Below are 18,591 nucleotides of genomic sequence, written 5' to 3' on the forward strand. Positions count from 1 at the left end.
TGTCTCGGTGCCTCCACGGGTCTCCTCTTTGCAGGGACTGTGGATCGGGCGGTGAGAGGTCTGGAGGTCCAGGTCTTGTCAGTCTCTGGGCTCGGGCTCCGGCGGGAGGCGGCGGCAAAGCAGACGGTGATTCGCTGGATGGTGCTTGCGTTAGCAAGGTGGTCACTCCCTGACCACAGGGGAGATTGGCTTCAGTCCTCTGTGCGGCAGAGCGTCGCAGTTCCCGTCTTCTTCTTAGTTTCAAGTTGATTCCAGGATGTCTGAAGTCTTAGGACACAGCTCCTACCTTTATTCGGATTCTAGGGGCCGGACTACCTGCTAGGTCCCTCCCTATGGGTGGGACCAGGAAGGGGGGTGGTTACACCCCCAATCCTTTGTCCAGCTCGCCCCAGGCCCGGGACTGGTGTGCCCCAGGACCGGTTTGAACTGGCATATGCATCGAGGCTCCTTGTGAGCCACAGGCATGTCTGGTTTCTTTCAAGCCCTACCTGACCAATACACAAAATCCTGTCTGGGGTGGTGCACGCACCTCCCCTGGCAGGAAACCCTTTGTCCACACCTCCCAAGCTGGAAGGACTCCCAGCAGCAGGAGGGCAGACTTGTGTCTGTGGTGGCAGCATCCATTTTGTGGAGCTGAGGCTATGTCTGATTTTACCCGGGTTTCAGGCACTGTACATGTCGTGTCCCTCTAGAAGGGTGGAATGCTAACCCCGTCGCCAGAATTGGCGAGGGGTTAGTATTCCAATTCGTATGACACCTTACTCGACATGTTTTGATAAAGCCAAACCAAAGATAGCATTTAACCGCGAGGTTCATAATGCACTTAAGAGTATATGGTATGACGATATCTGGAAACAGTAGAAGGAAGTTGTTCCGACCACTGCAGACAGGCTCAGCTCATGCCAGAGCACCATCTCACATGGAACCAAGCACTCTGCCTTCAGGATTGTTAAGGCCTGCCATAGCAGTGACTTATAGGTTACCAGGTGTCCCATTTAAGTTTAGGTATAGGTATACTACACCTAAGTAAGAGGTGATTACACCAACTTACCCCAGCTGAGTGATCAGCCAGTTGTGTCAGATTGTTAGGCCAAGCCTGGGGTGGCATAATACATGCTTCAGCCCCTGGCAGGCCTTGGATACACCAATGCCCTGGGTACCTAGTGTACACTGGTACAGGGGCTGACAGGGTGATCCAACCAATTGGGTATGTACCTAGGGTACATGGAGTCCATTTTACAGAGAGAGCAGATAGCCTGAGAGCCTGAATGGCAGGATCTCAGGCCAACTAAGTCGAAAAACCAGCTAGACACTAGGCAAAAATTTGGGGGTAACCATAGTCAGATATCCACCTTCCTACAATGCGGCTGCCAGGCTTATTGGAAACATCCCTGCCCGCAACTCAGTCAAAGCTTATCGGAAAGATTTACACTGGCTCCCTATCGCTCGTAGAGTTCAGTTTAAAATCCTTACCCTTGCCTTTCGAGCCATTCACGGAACTGGCCCATCCTACTTGAGCCAAAGACTCAAACTATCGAAGTCTGATAGAAACCTAAGGTCCAATAATCTACGTTTACTGGTTGTTCCCAGATTCAGGCTAGCCCGGAGCGGTGGCAGAACGTTCGGTGTGACGGCGGCTAAATTCTGGAACGACCTCCCTCTGGACCTTAGGTTTATCGAGTCTGAGCAGATCTTCAGACGCAAATTAAAAACTTGGCTGTTCACCCAACCTTGAGTAGGAGAGCTTCTGCTACACTGGGCTGGAGGGTAGGACCCGGGATGCCTCCTCTGGTGATATTCTTGCTCTCTCAGCGCCGGGACACCCCCGACGGGGGTAGCTGCGCGCTTTATAAGCTTCTTAAATAAATAAATAAATAAAAATGCCACATATTTACTATCCACATAATTCCACTGCACACCATACCACATAATTCCACTACACAAATCTATTCCACACCACACAACTGAGTAACACAATTCCACAACTAACAATTCCAATCCAACCCACATACTTCTACTGCACACCACATACATTTCCATAGTTGACATAGCATTAGAATGCTATAGTCCTGGTTTCTTTTACTTTGGCTCGCAGTACCATCCCCCCACCACCTCCCAGCCATCACTGAGTTTCCTGCAGCACAAAAATAAAATGTATAAATATGCCTATTTATCCTGCCAACACACACATCAAAGCTCAAGAAGCAGGTGCAATAACTCAAAATAGCACGTGTATCAAGTCAATCAAGTCAATAAGTCTTTATTTCGATTGAATTCATCATAAAAGACATTAGACAAAAATTTGAATGTGTTAAAAGGTACTTCCCCATTAAAAACAAACAATAAAACTACACAGTAATAAATAAGAATTAAAATCGATACAATGGTAATAAAAAAACTGGTTAAAAATGAAACACAGTACATGGTTAACTTTTTTGCCTTGCTCTAATAATCCAGGCCCAGCCTAGAAATTTGACCACAGCAATTACAATAGGTTCACTCGTGTCATATCTTAGTATTCTTAATGCCACTGACCCCACTCTGATGCCCATATTACGACAAATGGGTTTAAGCCATTTTGCCCGAGGAGCGGCGTAAGCTGGGCATTCGAAGAATATATGTCCAACTGTTTCTCTACGAGCAATACACCAATGACAGGAGTCGGACTCCTCCCCCTTCCAGTTTTTAGTAAATTATCTAATGGGTAGGGAGCCGACCCTTAGCTGATGATAAAGTTTCCTGTCACTGTGCTTGCAGATGATATCCCAATATTCTTCTAATATAGGGTCGCTTTTGTACACCAGGAACATGCCGGTCAAAGAGGTAGCCGAGATTTGACTAAAGTGTTTCTGCTGAATATGGGACCAATATAAACTTTTAAAAAGTTTTTTAGAGGGGAAAGGGTTATTAGCGGGGTCGGACCACAAAATGCCCAGGCCCATGGACTCCAGGAGTGATCTAACTTGCTTAAACCATGCTAGGTTACCAGAGCCCAAAATAGAACGGACATCCTGGGTGGCCTTGGCATAAAGAGCTAGTTCCGGGGTGGTCCAAATTCTCCTCCATAACGCCACTGGTTTAAACCGGGCGATATCTTCTATTGAATAACATCCAAGATCCAATAGTAATGGTTTCACAGGGCTTGAACTAGGAAGGCCAATAAGATTCTTCAAGAATTTATTTTGGACTTTGACCAAAGGAGAAAGGTCCGCAAACCCCCAGAGTTCTGCGCCATAAAGGATCGCCAAACTAATCCTGGAGTTATAGATCTTCATTGCTGGACCTATCCTTTTAGTCACGGACAATCTCAGTTCTTTTACCAAGCACCCGGAAAGCTGGGCAAACTTAAGTGATAAAATATCGATTTGGGGCTTCCAACTCAGTTTACTTTCAAGGACAATCCCCAAATAAGTCATAACATTAGTTTGTTCCAGCTTCTCATTGTTCATCATAACATTGCCTGCCATACGTCCTCCCTTCTTAAAAACCATGAGCTTTGTTTTTGAAACGTTAACTTGTAAATCGTGATCAAGACAAAAGTCATCAAACTTATCCAAGGCCGCCTGTAACCCCTTCTGTGTCTGCGATAATAAAAGGGTGTCATCCGCAAACATAAGTAGCGGAAACTTAGTACCACCTAGGGAAGGGGCGTCTGTTGATATATTTGAAAAATACTGCACAACCCTGTTTATGAATAACAAAAACAGGGTAGGCGCTAAGACGCACCCTTGCCTAACACCCCGTGTTACTGCAAATCTATCTGTGACCTGTCCTTGATTCCCCCATCTTACCCGAGCAAAGTTTGCATCGTGCAGCCTAATCACGATGTTCAGGAGATCTGGGGGCATCCCTAACCTACCTAGAACCCCCCATAATTTAGACCTAGGAACTAGGTCAAAAGCTGACCTAAGATCAACAAAAGCAGACCGTTTTCCACACGATCAATTGAAACCTAAAAACCTGATCGATGGTACTGATACAGGATCTAAACCCAGCCTGTACGGGCGATAAGATTTCCTCCTGCTCGATCCAGATCTGAATTTTTGCTAAAACCATCCTAGCAATGATTTTTTGGATCGAGTCGATCAGGCTGATCGGGCAATAATTCCCTGGACAAGAGCGGTCGCCCTTCTTAAATATAGGCAGTATCTCTGCCCCCTTTCAGGATTCGGGGATGGCAGCCTCCTTGGCTATGGCAGTAGCCAGGAATGCAATATATGGTACCCAGTTTCCTCGGTCATATTTAAAAAGGTCCGCCGGGACACAATCCATACCTGGAGCCTTTCCACAGGGTATCTGGACTAATGCTGCTTCGACCTCTCTACAATCATATATGAGATTCTGTGTGTTGGTAAAATCACAGAAATTAAAGGGAATATTTTCGTCAATCAGATTAGAGCCTGAAAACTAGGATTCAAAATGCTCCACCCATAGTTCAGGAGGAACATGGTTGATCGGAATCTGAGCATCTGGTGAGTTGCCCCACTTTACAATGTGCCAGAACTTGGTCAAATTTTTAAGTTTACTGGCTGCCAAAAGCTCTAGCCAATGATTATTATCCCAAGAATGTTTGGCCAGGGTTTTGGCTTTAAAGTAATTGCGCCTAGCTATTTGGATATCACTCACGATCTTTGTTTTAATAGCAGATTTCAATTCACCATAGGTCTCACGGCACGATTTATTATACCAATGATTGCGCTTAGGTTGGGTTAGTTTATTTACTTTAGTGGATTTAGAGAAGTAGTTTTTTAGGCCCAAAAATAGGACCTCATGAATTTTAGTAATCTCCCTATTGACAACTACTTGGGATGGAAGAGAGCGCAGGCCTTTCAGGGCACAAGAAACTTTTATGCTGATCTCCTCCAGTGCTCCAGTATCAATTGCTACCCTGTCCCAACGTACTCTACGCAGATTGTTGGTAGCGAGGGCATCAGCGGTGGCTATCTCAGTTTGCTCAGCACGTGTATCTCAAAAAGAAGCAGTACCTGCTGTGACGTGCAACAAAGAAGTGTCAAATTAGCTATCACTTTCCCAAGTATGTATATATTAAGACACATGCACACATGCCCGCTTTATGTTACAATTTGCAGCCTTTGTTATCCATCCAGTCGCCCACTCATCCATCCACCCTCCCTCTATCCTTCCAACACCCACTTCTGCCTATCTTTACATTCATTATCTTTCCAACACATACCTCCATACGTCTGTCCATCCACCCTCCCACTATCCTTCAAACACGCAACTCCCTCCATTGGTCCACCCATGCACTGTCCTTCCAACAACCAACAACCATCTACATCTATCCATCCATTTACCCACCCACTGTCTTTCTGGCACCCACCTCCATCCGTCCATCTATAACCCATACAGGTGAATAACATGCAAATATAGAGATATACCTAATGGGTATTAAAAATAGATAACATGTGTGCACTATATTTGCTACATAATATACATTTAAATACACATAACAATGTAACTAAACACACTCATACACAAGCACACACGTACACACGCACAGACGTCCAGTTGTGTTCAGTGCATTCGAGAGCCAGCACTACAACCTTTTCAGGATTTGACATCAGCATATTCTGATGTTGCTGTCTGTTGAAGTGGACATATCTTGATAACACCATTTCTTAACATCGGCTTATTTTGACGTCAGCCTATCTTGACATCGGCATACCTTAATAAAGGTGCATCTTCACGTCACCATATCTTCACATCAGTATATATTGGTTTCTGCACATCCTAATATCTATTCTGTACAACTGTCACCCCTATATATCCCTCATGTCACGAAATTCCCCTACACAAATCCACTCCATACCACACAATTCCACCAAACACAATTCCACAACTACCAATTCCAATACAACTCACATAATTCCACTACACACCACATACATCCACTCCACTCGAAACCAAAATGCATGGGTAAAAGATATTGCCATTTACAACACCAACAACTCTATCTCGTACAAATGCTTGACCTATTGGTATTGCCAATGCTTGTTTTCTTTAGCCATGCTGTAAAGCATCAGCGATGCTTTATAGCGTCAACAAAAACTCAAAAGACGAGACCTGTTGGCTTTGCAACTGCTTGTTTTAATTGTATTTGTTAGTTGTCTATTGCTTAGCCAAACACGGCACTTGTTATATACATCACAATCCTGTTAGGTAACTATGATACAATGTTGTGCGCTCTTGTGTGTGGTTTGTTTATGCAAGTATTTCTATGGGGTTTGTTGGTCTATGACAGGGCTATTGATCTGGAACACAGCAACAACAGGGCTATTGATCTGGCACACAGTAACAACGATATACTTTTGCACCATGCTGTGTACACAAGTGTGTCAGGGTTGTGTATAGCCTTTTTATTTTGTGGAGAGAAGCCTTCAGGCTTGGTTCAAAAGGAGTGTAAAGCAGCTTGTTTTACCAGAATGCAACCTTATAGTATAACTTAAGTGAAAAAGAACCACACAAGGTATTTAAACAAATATGTATTTATTATATAATACTCTCTAATACGCTTAGATATTTCCTATACGGAGATAAACACAAATCGCACAATACTTTGCATATAAGTACCGTAAATAGCACGAAATACACAGTGGACCCCGGGGGGACCAAACCATGTACTAAGAAAGAGAGCGTTTGCAGTGTGGGCACACGACTGAGTGCTCTCTACAAGTCTACGTGTAAGTCAAAGTTGGATTTTTAAAGATTAAGGACCCTTCCCAGTGGACCCTGAAAGAACCCACTGGAAGACAGAAGGTTGGAGAGCCACCCCACACGTGGATACCCTAGTAACCACGTTACCTTCACCAGGGGAGCCAGATGCATAAGTGTGAAGTGGTGTCGGAAACCGCCGTCAAACCCAATGCAAGGCTTCAGGAAAGTGCCGCTGCTGACGAAGGAGAAAGTGTCCGGTGGAATCCAAAGGTGGATTCTAGATCAGAGGTACCTGCAAGCAGATGGGACAGAATCTATGCCACTAATAGGTGACCAGGAGACATGGAAGATGAATGCCCTCCGATGTCGGGTGTTGCAGGAGAGATGATAATGACCTTGACTCTGCAGCTGTGAGGACCAGGCAACGCTGAGGAACACCAGGAGCTGTGCACAGGCTGACTCACAAAGGATGTCGAGTGCTGAAGGGTCGGTGTCCGGCAGGAGCACCAACAAGCCTTGACAAATGCAAGCAACGCAGGAGTTGACGAAGGAGCAACGTCGGGACCTGCAAGGTCCAGTGGACTCACCACAAGCAGGGGAGTCAGGGCATGCGCTGAGCAATCAGGGGACCCCAAAAGAAACAAAGGTGACCCTCAAATGGACCCACAGGCCGGAGGCACTGGAGTTGCGAAAGGACCTCGAGCAGTTCACCAAAAGATGCAGGCCACGGTGCAAACAATATGATATGGATGAAGACTTTGGTCACTGGAGTTGCTTGAGGTGGGGGCTACTTCTTGGAAGGAAGTAGACAAGCCTGTGCAACTGCAAGTTGATGAGATGCACAGGGGTTTGGTTATTGCAGCCCCCACAAGGGATACTGGCCTCAAACTTAGTGAGAGGGCAGGGCAGGCCTCGAGAGCTGTGGAAAACCACCACTTGTAAGGTTCAGCACCTTATGGAGTCCAGAGGAGCTCAGGATCAGAAGACCAGTCAACTTAGTGCTTTATCTTATCATTGTTGTATGTAATGTGAATAATTGATCATTAATCTTGTTATCTCCAAATATGATATTTACATCTTTAAATCTTACCTATCTGCAGGCCCCCTGTGATTATAGAAAACGCCCTGAAGAAGGTGGCACCCTGATGATTGGGTGATTGCACCGAAACGCGCGTCGGCGTGTCCTTGTGTTCAATCTGGCGTATCCCTCTACACGATTTAGTGGTGTCTAACAGTTTAGACACTTCAAGATTGTTCCTCTGTATATTTACAAACATTTTAAAGTAGAGCAAATGTACGTTTTATGTTCTGGTTGACTGTGTATGACTGTATGGGTTGTTTGATGAGAATGACTGTTATCTAATTGTTTATACACTCCTCCAAACCCCCCCATGGGGGCCCATTTTGATTTTTTGTATATATCCTTCCAGAAAATCTGTCTTTTTGCTTATTCTGAGCACATGTGTTTTTTGTAGATTTATCAACAAAATTATCAAACAAAAAAGAATAAAGAGAAAAACATTATCTTTAATCACAATCTAAATTTGTTTGTGTGCTCTCTTCCCAATGGTGTGGCTGTTGACAACCAATTATGGGTGAATTATTAGTGAGATTTATTTGATCCACTTGTATATGAATAGGTAGAGCATTGTTTTTGTTTGAGTTATTAACTTAGTTGCGGTGCCTGCCAATGCAGGGAAGTGACTCCTTCACTTCAAGAGAGATTCCTTCAGGTGTCTTTGCTGCCCACAGGCCTTGGAAGGTTCCTGTATGATGCACAGGCACAGATGATGTAGCAGACTGAAAGGGAGACAAAGTCTAGCCCAAACAAAGTCCAGCGAAGTCCAGAGTGCCCAGACGGTAGAAGAAGAAGTGGTGTCTGATCTTAAACTTGTCCAGGACGAATCTAGGGACCTACACCCAGGTAAACCCTTAAGTACCCTAAAGAAAGGGTTGGGACGAATCAGGCGACCCTCCCAGGGGAGGGTCTGGACAGGGGGGAGGTTACTCCCATGTCCTTTGTCCAGTTTCGCACCAGAGCAGGAGCCAACAGCTCTCAGGACTGGTTTGAACCAGACTATGCACGGGGACACCAAATGTGCCTCTCATGCAGACTTAGTGGCCCTGGCAAGCGCACCCACCCGGTCCCAATACACTACACTGTCTGGGAGTTGGTCACACCTCCCTGTGACAGGGTGCCTATTGTTCTGCCTGCCCCTTCTCCAGCCTGGCTCAGCAGCAGGAAGGCAGAAATGTGTCTCGGTCAGCATCAACCATTTTGTGCTATCCAGGTCTAGAAGGTTGGCACTGGGAACACTGAGAGCCTAATGGAGGGCTCTTTCAGTGCTTGGAATCATACCTCCCACACCGTTTACGGTGTGGGGTTATGATTTCAACATGTTTCATACCAAACATGATAGGATTCGTTGCAGCCAGTTTCGAGATGGTCATCGCGTAATTATGCGGTGCGCCTCTATATAGTATATGACTTATAGGTTTTAAGTGCAGTGGCCCTTGATATAGGAAACCTATATGTTTAGTAAGTTGTACTAGCAACAGCTTACACAGGCTGCAATGGCAGGCCTGTAGTTCCATTTTGAATGGTCTCCCATGCGTGGCATAATGCATGCTTCTGCCCAAGGTGGACCTCTGGGGTACTTATGCCCTGGGTACCTGAGTATCATATACTAGGGACTTATAAAGATACCCCAGTATCCAATCTGGGGTGTACCCAAGTACTGAACATAACAATTTAGAGAGAAAGCAGACAGACTGGGGTCCTGATTAGCAGGATCCCAGTCAGACTAGTCAATAACAGCTTAGCACCAGGCAAAAAGTGGGGGTAACCATAGAAGCAGATCCTACTTTCCTACAGTACATAGGCACACAGACCCCGGCGTGAGCACACACAGGCAGACTTACACACATACAAACACACACTTCTACACATGGGCTAGGATTGGCTGGTGTAGTGCACCGGTTCTGCTCAACTTACAGCACCGTACGATTGAGGCACTTACCGCAGCGATGGTCATGAGCACATTGACAGAGCCGGTTCCGACAGTCACATACTGAATGTTGTTCTCTTCGACACCAGCTTTCCTGTAGATATTGTCTGCATAGTAGTAAATCTGGAAGAAAACAGAGATGCAGTGTGTCTACAGGTGGGGAATTGGGAAGTAGTCTGAGACAATCCGCAAGAACACCAGCCACCTCTGCCAATCTCACACTCCTTCATCACCGGTAGAAGACTGCCTAAGCACAAACACCTGGCTGTACCACTCACTCCTTTAAACCAAGGATCGTTGTTGCCCCCACACTTCTAGCACTCTCTTCTCAGAACAATGAGAATCTATGAGTACTCCCTCCACTTATGGCACTGTCTTCTCAGTACAAGGACACTCACCCGGGTACACTCTTCCACTTCTGACACTTTCTTCACAGAACAATGACACTCGCACGGTACACTTTCCCACTTCTGGTACTCTCTTATCAGAACAATGACACTCACTCTGTACCCTGTCCAAGTCTAGCACTCTCTTCTCAGAATAGTGAGAATCACAGTGTAACCCCTCCACTTCTGGCACTCTCTTCTCAGAACAATGAGACTCATCGGGTTCAGTACTCCACTTCTGGCACTCTCTTCTCAGAACTTTCAGATTCACCATGCACACCCCTCCACTTCTGGCACTCTATTTCCAGAACAATGACACTCGCTGGGTACACCCCTCCTCTCCTGGCACTTGCTCTTCACAGCCAAGACTTGCATGGTACTCCTCTCCACTTCTGGCACTCCCTTCTCAGAAAATTTAGATCACTGTCTATACCCCTCCACTTCTGGCACTCGCTCTTCACAGCCAGAGATTTGCCATTCGCACCTGTTCAGTCCTGCTAGTACCACCTTTGAGTAAAAACATCAGACTCACTATTTACACCCCTCACTTTTAGCACTCCCTCAACGTTGTTGGATATTCTGCAGGCTCAGCCTTCCACGTATCTACTTACCTGCTTACTCAGTCCTGGGATACTTTCCAGAAATCACCCCTCCACTTCTACCATTCTCTCCACAAGAAAATTCCCAGACACACCCCTCTACTACTATCACAATGCAATCATTCTTATTTGTAGAAAAGCTATCTTATGCTCCTTTATGGAATCCAAAGCTGTTTTATGGCCCACAGCACTCTAGAGAGAAAAAATTGAATGATCTGTTTGTGGGTGAGGGAGGAAGTCTGTTTTGAGGGGATTAGGTACTCTTTTTTAGCTGTTGAGATCTCTCTTCTGTGGATGATCACTCTGTATTTGATCTAATGAGAGCCTCAGAATTCCAGCGAAGGAGTATTTGAAATGTAGAAAGTAATGGACAAAGGTGAGGAAGCAGTGTTGGACCAGATGTGAGCTGTAGCACATGAGAGAAGGCAAGGGACAGTTCTTAGTCCTATATCCTTGATTGTAGGGGAAAGATTAGGATTCTAACATCCTGATATTTGCTGTGAAGGTGCCATGGTCTTGTATCTGGAGTGAAGGGTTAGGGTTTGAAGGCCAAATCCTCGATATGATGGTGCCAGTATCTTGCCTCTGAGGTGGAGGGTTAGGACTTTAGGACCTGGCCTTCCATAAAGGGATTGTAGTGTTGTCTTTGGTGGGGGATTGGTGGTTAGGAATTTAGGATCTTGCCTTATGGGTAGAGGTTTAGTATTTGAAGCTCCTGATTCAGCCATAGGATGTGTAATGGTCTTTCCTTTGGGGATGAGGGTTAGGATTTAAGAGTATGCTTGGTGTCACTTACAGCGTTGATCCCAGACAACTGTTGGCCCATGTTCATGATGACGATGGAGATGAGCTGCCAGCGCAGGGCACGGAAACTGCACAGGTTGAGCACGGACAGATGCCCCTCTGCCTTCTCAGACTCATCCTCCAGGTACATCTCCCGGATCTCATTGTCTACATTTTCGCAACCACGCAACCGCTTCAGCGCTGCACCCCATGGTAGGGATAAAGGGAAATCATCAGAAAACACCTCGTTATAGCTATCAGGCAGAGAAATCATTGACTAATTCAAGAAAATGGAATATGTGGAAGCCTTTGGAAGTGCCTCTGCACTCACATTACCCTTGAGGCACCAGACATAATAATTTCATTGTACAAGCCCCGCACATCCATGTGTACCATTAAAAGAAGGCATGACGAGTATCATTAAAAGTGCTCTGATTTGGTTACAAGGGAACCTGTTTATACTCTGTATAACACCATTAACATCTAAAATAGTAGTTCAGATCAAGGGCCTCTCAAGTCTGTGGCAGAAAGATTTTCAACACTCCAGTCTCAAAGATTTCAAATTGCTCATGCTCATTTGCTCATGTTTTCAAATGCAAAGGAAGCCCAAAGCTGTATGAGTTGCTCACTGTTTGTATGTGGTGGCTTGATTCCTTGATAGGATATTCACACCTGGCATACGAGAGCTGGAGACCTAGACAACAAACTCATCCTGGCTTAGGAGAGCTTGAGGTCTCTGGACTGGATGAGGTAGTCACACCTGGCATAAGAGAGCTTGGGGCATGGACAAGATACTTATATCTGGCTCAGGAGAGCTTGAGGCTTCTGGATTGGATGAGATACTCACATCTGGTATCGGGGAGCTTGGGGCATGGTCGGATGAGATACTCATACCTGACTCAGGAGAGGTTGAGGTCTCTGGTTTGGATGAGATACTCTCACCTGGCATTGGAGAGCTTGGGGTATTGACAAGATACTCATACCAGGCTCAGGAGAGGTTGAGGCCTCTGGATTGGATGGGATACTCACACCTGGTTTGAGAGAGCTTGAGATCTTGACGAGGTTACTCACACCGGGCGTAGAGCAATTTTAGGCCGCTGGGCTGGAAGAGCTACTCACACCTGACACAAGGCAGATTGGAGTTTCTGGAAGGTATAGGATACATCTGGCATGAGGGAGTTTGATGGTTTTTCTACACTGAATGAGCTACTCTCACCTGACATGGGGTAGCTTGAGGCCTGTAGGAGATACTCACACCAGATATAGGGCAGCTTGAGGCCTCTGGACTGGATGAGATACTTACTCATGGCATAGGAGAACTTAAGGCTGGGTCAGATGCTCGCACATGACAAGAAGCAGCTCTACTCTAACTCTAGACTAGCTACTCACACCTGACATGGGACCTCCTGTGACCTATGGATTGAGTAAGCTACTTACACCTGAATTGAGGCCTCTTCAGAGGATGGATTAGACACTTGCACCTGGCATGGAGCAGCTAAGTGTCTCTGGACTTGATGAGCTCCTCACGTGTTTTGTGGGCTGCTTGCGACCTCTAGACATGATTAGTTACTCAGATGTGACATGCGAGAGCTTGAGGCGAGCATGGCCATTCCTGCTATCATCACTGACTCAGGGGTGTTAGTCACCAAGCCACAGGAAATTGCTGACATGTCCACATCCTACTATAGGGCCCTCTACTCTTCAGAAATTGTCTAGGGATAAGCGCAGATCACTGCCTTTTTGGAGGAAATTGAGCAGGCCATTTCCGATTGACCCTATCATAAAGACAGCTTTACAGCAGAGTTTTACAAATGGACCAAATCTGAGGTGGTGGGTCTTCTCCATGAGGCCTTCGCTGAGGCTGATCACACGGGCTCCTTGGATTTAGTTTCCAACAGGGCACTGATTTCGATCCTTCCCAAACTAGGAAAAGACACTCTTCTTCGTGGCAGTTATCACTCCATATCTCTGCTCAATAGAGATGTAAAGATACTGGCCAGTATTCTAGCTGTCCGCCTCAAGCAGGCCCTCCCCTCTCTTATTCACGTTTCGCAAGTAGGCTTTGTCCTAGGCCGTTCATCCCATAATCATCTTCTTGTGTTTGCTCATGCGATCTGGCTAGCAACGTATCTTCCGGATGAGGCTTTGGGACTGTCATTGAATGCTGTAAAGGCCTTTTATAGGATAGAATGGGACTACCTGTTTACTGCACTACGGAAATTTGGCGACATCATCTTCAGAGTGAGGTGGCTTTACAATTCCCCCTCAGCACAGGTCAATTAACGTTTTTTTTTTTCTTATCCCTTTGCAGTCCACAGGGGTCCTCGTCAGGGTTGCCCTCTCTCCCCCCCTGCTATTTCTCCTTGCGATTGAGCCTTTAATGGTGTCCCTACGCCAATCAGACCAGATCATAGGTATCCCCACGCCTGGAGGTCCCTCGGCACTGTATTTATACATGTTACTCACCCTATCAGCCTTACCTTTCTCTATTCTCACGGTGCTAGAGATGCTTTTGCAGCAATATCCGGCTAAAAGGTGAACTGGGGAAGAGAGCGAAGCCTTGCCGCTGTCACGAATCACCACATGTGCTGCCATTGCTGGTTATCCATTCCAGTGGAAGAATTCCTACCTTTGGAACTTGGGCATCCTAGTTAACAGAGGCCTGGTGCGTTTGGTAGCAGATAACCTGGACCCACTGATGGAGCAAATTTGATTTGACTTCTCAAAGTGGTCCCACATGAATCTCTCTCTCTGGGGACAGACTCAAAAGGTTAAAATGGTTACCCTTCCCTTAATCACGTATGCGTTGGGCATGCTTCTTGTGATATAGTTCATACATTAATGGATTGTCCTGCCATTCATCCTTTCTGGACATCAGTGGGGTCTACGCTCACTTCCGGACCCCCTAATTCTTCTACATGACTTATCAGACGTTTCCAAGCTGACCCGCCATGCCCGTCGCCTGCTCGTTACTGCCTTTGCAGCTGCCAAGATTTGTATTCTATGATATTGGTGTTCACCACAACTGCAGTCGCATGAGGAATGGCTTGCGGAAGTGCACAAGACAGTGTCCTATGAAAAGGTCATTTACAACTTAATGGGCAAAGCAGATATTTTTCTATTCATGTGGTCTCCCTTTCTGCAGGATGCCCACCCCTGAATTCACCGTGACTTAACTCTGTCTCGTCATTGTCACCACACTCACCCCACCAGCATTTCTATACTTGGGCATCATCTGAATAATCCATTTCCGTGCCCTCTTTACCCTGCTGTGTAGTTTAGTTTCGTCTTCCCTTCTGTCCTTTTTCTTTTCTTTTCTTCTCTCTATCTATGACTTATTTTCTCACTCCTTTCCATCTTTTCTCATCCGTTCTTATATTTTAGTAACATTTGGTGATGGTACATGTATCGCAAACAGCATCTGTATCTTACTATGGATTTATGCTGGATTTGCAGGTCATTGAATTTGCTGATATATCTTTTTTAATACTTAATTTATGCCAATAAAATAATTAATAAAGAAGAAAAATAAATAAAGTTGCACTTTATTATAAAATACAAACAAAAAACCCATAAGAGAATAGATCTCTACTAAAAGACCCATTCAGCAGCCAGGCTCTGGGAGTAGAAATTAAAGTGAATAGCCACTATTCAAGTTGGGGATAGAGGCAAGAGTGGGATACATGAAACAGCGGAACACACAGCCGTCCACCGAAGATAGGCACAAAATGGTGCAAGACCTAACACATGCTGATGGACATGTGAGCTAAGCAAGCCTAGGGGGAACCTGGTCACTAAACGGCCTACTAAAAGGCAATGAGATAGCTCAAGGGGTTCAGCGCCTCTGCACAGACATGCGATGTACATGTGTAATCAATATCTTGAAGTTCAAGATTTAGGCGGAGGCAATTCAGTATTTAACCTTTCTAGAATTGATTAAATGAGAGCCAAAAATACTTAAGTGCTAAACATTTCCTGACATTATGTGTATTGTTAGAGGGAATCTCATGTCTGAACCATATCTGTTATACTCAAGAAACATTTTAGTAGTTCAGTAGAGAAGAAACTGCCTAGCCACTGTAAGATACAGTGGGTGGATTTGTTGCTGTGAACAGGGATGCTCAAAACTGAAAACAAATTCTACAGAAAGGGTCCTATTCACAAAGGTAAATTTACAGATGAGTAAATCTACAATCGTATGCTTAGTCTTACACTTTTTAGAAATATACTACTTTTGGGTGTTCACCATTTCCAAGTGTAAATTTCTACAAATTATAGAGTTATTATAAAATAATACTTCTTTACGTATATATAATTTTTAACATCAAATTAAATATATGTGTGTTTTAAAAAAAGTAGAAATAAATGAATTGATTTTAATATTATTTCATACTAGGTTCTGTTTTAAGTCCCTGCCGACATTATTTTCCAAGGGAGGATGTTGCATAATCAGTGGTTGGCTATGTGTGACGCTGGACTTTGCCCAGGTCTTAGTTGGAGAAAATTCACTACGGTTTTGAGTTTTTTTGGCTGTAGTAACTTTAGAAGTGCTGTTTGTGATTAACAATGGGCTTTCCCATTTATGGGTTTCTGTTTATCACTAAATCCTTGCTTAATGCTCCATAAACCCCTCACATCTAGTAGTAAGTATTCCCTATTTTCCAACCACTTCCCCTGACCCCCTCCCACTCCCAAGTAGTAAACTTACTTTTATGCGGATGTCCGCAAATAAAAGATAAGAGGGATGGAGGTGGAGATTTACACTTGTGGGTTTATGAAATGCATGTTGCACTAAGTAAGTGGTACTACTTTATGTACTGTGTAATTTTTTTAATCCGGCCCACATTTTGTGAAGTATTTTCAACATTTTGCATCTCTGTTAGGGTTGTAAAGTTTTAAAAATAAAATTATGATATTTATTTTAGCATAAATGCAAAAGGTTTTACTGTGAAAAGAAATAATATAGGATTCAAACAGCTCTCTAGCATGAGAAAGTTATTCAGTTATGGACAGAATGTTGTAAAGATTGATTTATGCGCATGCCTTTGGGGCACGCTTACCTTTCCTTGCCCTCTCTCCGTTGTGCTTCTGGATTAGTGTGTAGCGGGGACTCTCAGGAAACAATGGAAGTATGAGAAGCTCCAGGACTGCAGGGATCCCGGTTAGTGCCAATAAAATGGGCCATCCTGGGGACACAAGAAATTACCATTATGATCATGATTGTCATCATCATCATCGTCATCATCACCACCATGATCATTGTTGAAAAAACCATCTTATCCACATCATCAGGGAGAACAGACAAGATAATCATCATTATCACTCAAATCATCACAAAGAACAGATGAAATCGTCATCATCATCATCAATCCATCAAAAAAAAAAAACTTACTCCACCCTTGGAGAGCAGAGGAGCTTCATTGTCATCATTATCTTCATCAATTCATTGAAAACATAACCTCACCAATATCATCAGGGCAACAGCCAAGAAAAACATAATTTTCATTGTTGAACTATAGAAAATACACAATTCTCTCCTCCCTTGGGGATAACAAAGAAGACTATCATGAGGATCATTGATCCTTCAAAAATACAACTTTAATCCCATTCTAGGGGCAATACACAGAACCATCTTCATTGATTCCAATGATACAAACTGGACTCCACCCTGAGGGCCATCAGATAGGGCAGTAATCCCCATTGACCCGTAAAAAATACACTGTCACCTCCACCCTTGGGTAATACAGAGATAAGGTTCATCATTGATCCATTTTATCAAAATTACGACCCCCCCCACACACTAGTGAACCATAATTATTATAATCATTGCCAATCCATTGAAAATACAAATTCCCCATCACAAGACATTGCAGCCGACCATCATCCCCACTCCCAATTCTACATATCCAGTTGTCCTGCTGCCATGCGTCACTGGATGGCTCTGCGAGCTCTCATGTTCAACTCATCCAACACGGCGGCCCTATCCTGTCCTTCATTGCAAACCTATCTTCCCACTTAACACAATCTACTTCCCTTAATACCTTGGCTTTCATCCTCTCTGCTAGAAATCTTGGAAGTCCATGCAGTTCCTCTATGTGACTGTAATCTTTCATTATTATGACTGCAACTGCAGAGCAGTATCAGGCATTTAGCATACAAAAGATCCAACCATGAATCCTTTTCCACACAGCCTAAGCATTGGTACCTTTGCTATTGGATAGTAAATTGGATTACTATAGTAGCCAGCTATAGATCCTAGATTAACGTAGTACCCTGCTAGTCATCCTAGATTACTGTACTAGTCTGCTAGTGATCCTCCATCAGCATTCTTTCTAGGTACTAGACAAGGTTCTAACCTTCACAACCAGAACCTTATACAGTTCCCCTTGACACACACCTACCTCACCCAAATTTCTCCAAGAGGGCTGGCGCTCTGCAAAAATCGCATTATCAGTTTCTGATACCAGTATTTAAGCCTGTCGTTGGCACATCCCTCAACTACCTTCCTGATGATTTAACCAATAACACACCCACTCATAACCTACTATTTGCCAACCGAAACCTTCGGTCTCAGTCAAACTACCAGGCGCTATGTCCAGGTTCCAGATCTACTTTGTATGGCTCCCCACCGTCACTCGCTGCCACCAGTCATCTAGAGAAGTCCCTCAGTCCAACAGTTAAATTAATGCTAAAGGTTCAACCCCTGCTGATAGAAGGCAACAAGTGACTTACAACAGACCTCAGTCATTGTAAATATGTAGATCTATGCTTTTGCTTCTGTTTACCTATATTTATGTATTAAGAGGATTGATTTTGCTGTTAGTTGGTTTCCCCACAGCACCTATAAGCCATCAATCAATCACTCTCTTTCGGTCTATGTTCAGAGCACCAATCTGGCCATTTCGATATGTACCCTTACTGTCACTTTGTGCAACATTTCGGTTTGAAATGTTATTGCTGCTAAATAAATAAAGAGCCTGTTGGCACAGGATGAGCAGGTCTAAGGTCCAAAGTTTATTTGATTATCTTGTCTAAACATAATGGTGCACGTGGAGTCTGAAGCAATACTGTTGATTTGGGGAGGTATGGATAGAGGCAGGTGAAAGGATCGATAGGTGGATAGGCAGAAATTCACAATAA

General features: G+C 44.5%; 1 protein-coding gene across 1 annotated transcript in view; it reads right to left on the reverse strand.

The window, feature by feature from the left end:
* Positions 1-18,591, reverse strand: part of LOC146868321 (solute carrier family 2, facilitated glucose transporter member 5-like) — a 140,675-nt gene that overhangs the window by 49,448 nt on the left and 72,636 nt on the right. Inside the window, exons 6-8 of the mRNA XM_085609741.1 lie at positions 16,512-16,637; positions 11,465-11,652; positions 9,696-9,806 (exon numbers count right to left, since the gene is read on the reverse strand). Coding sequence (XP_085465867.1) covers positions 9,696-9,806; positions 11,465-11,652; positions 16,512-16,637 — 425 coding nt within the window. The remainder of the gene's footprint in view (positions 1-9,695; positions 9,807-11,464; positions 11,653-16,511; positions 16,638-18,591) is intronic.

The sequence above is a fragment of the Triturus cristatus genome, chromosome 1_2 (genome assembly GCF_964204655.1).
Source record: "Triturus cristatus chromosome 1_2, aTriCri1.1, whole genome shotgun sequence".
Taxonomy (NCBI): Eukaryota; Metazoa; Chordata; class Amphibia; order Caudata; family Salamandridae; genus Triturus; species Triturus cristatus.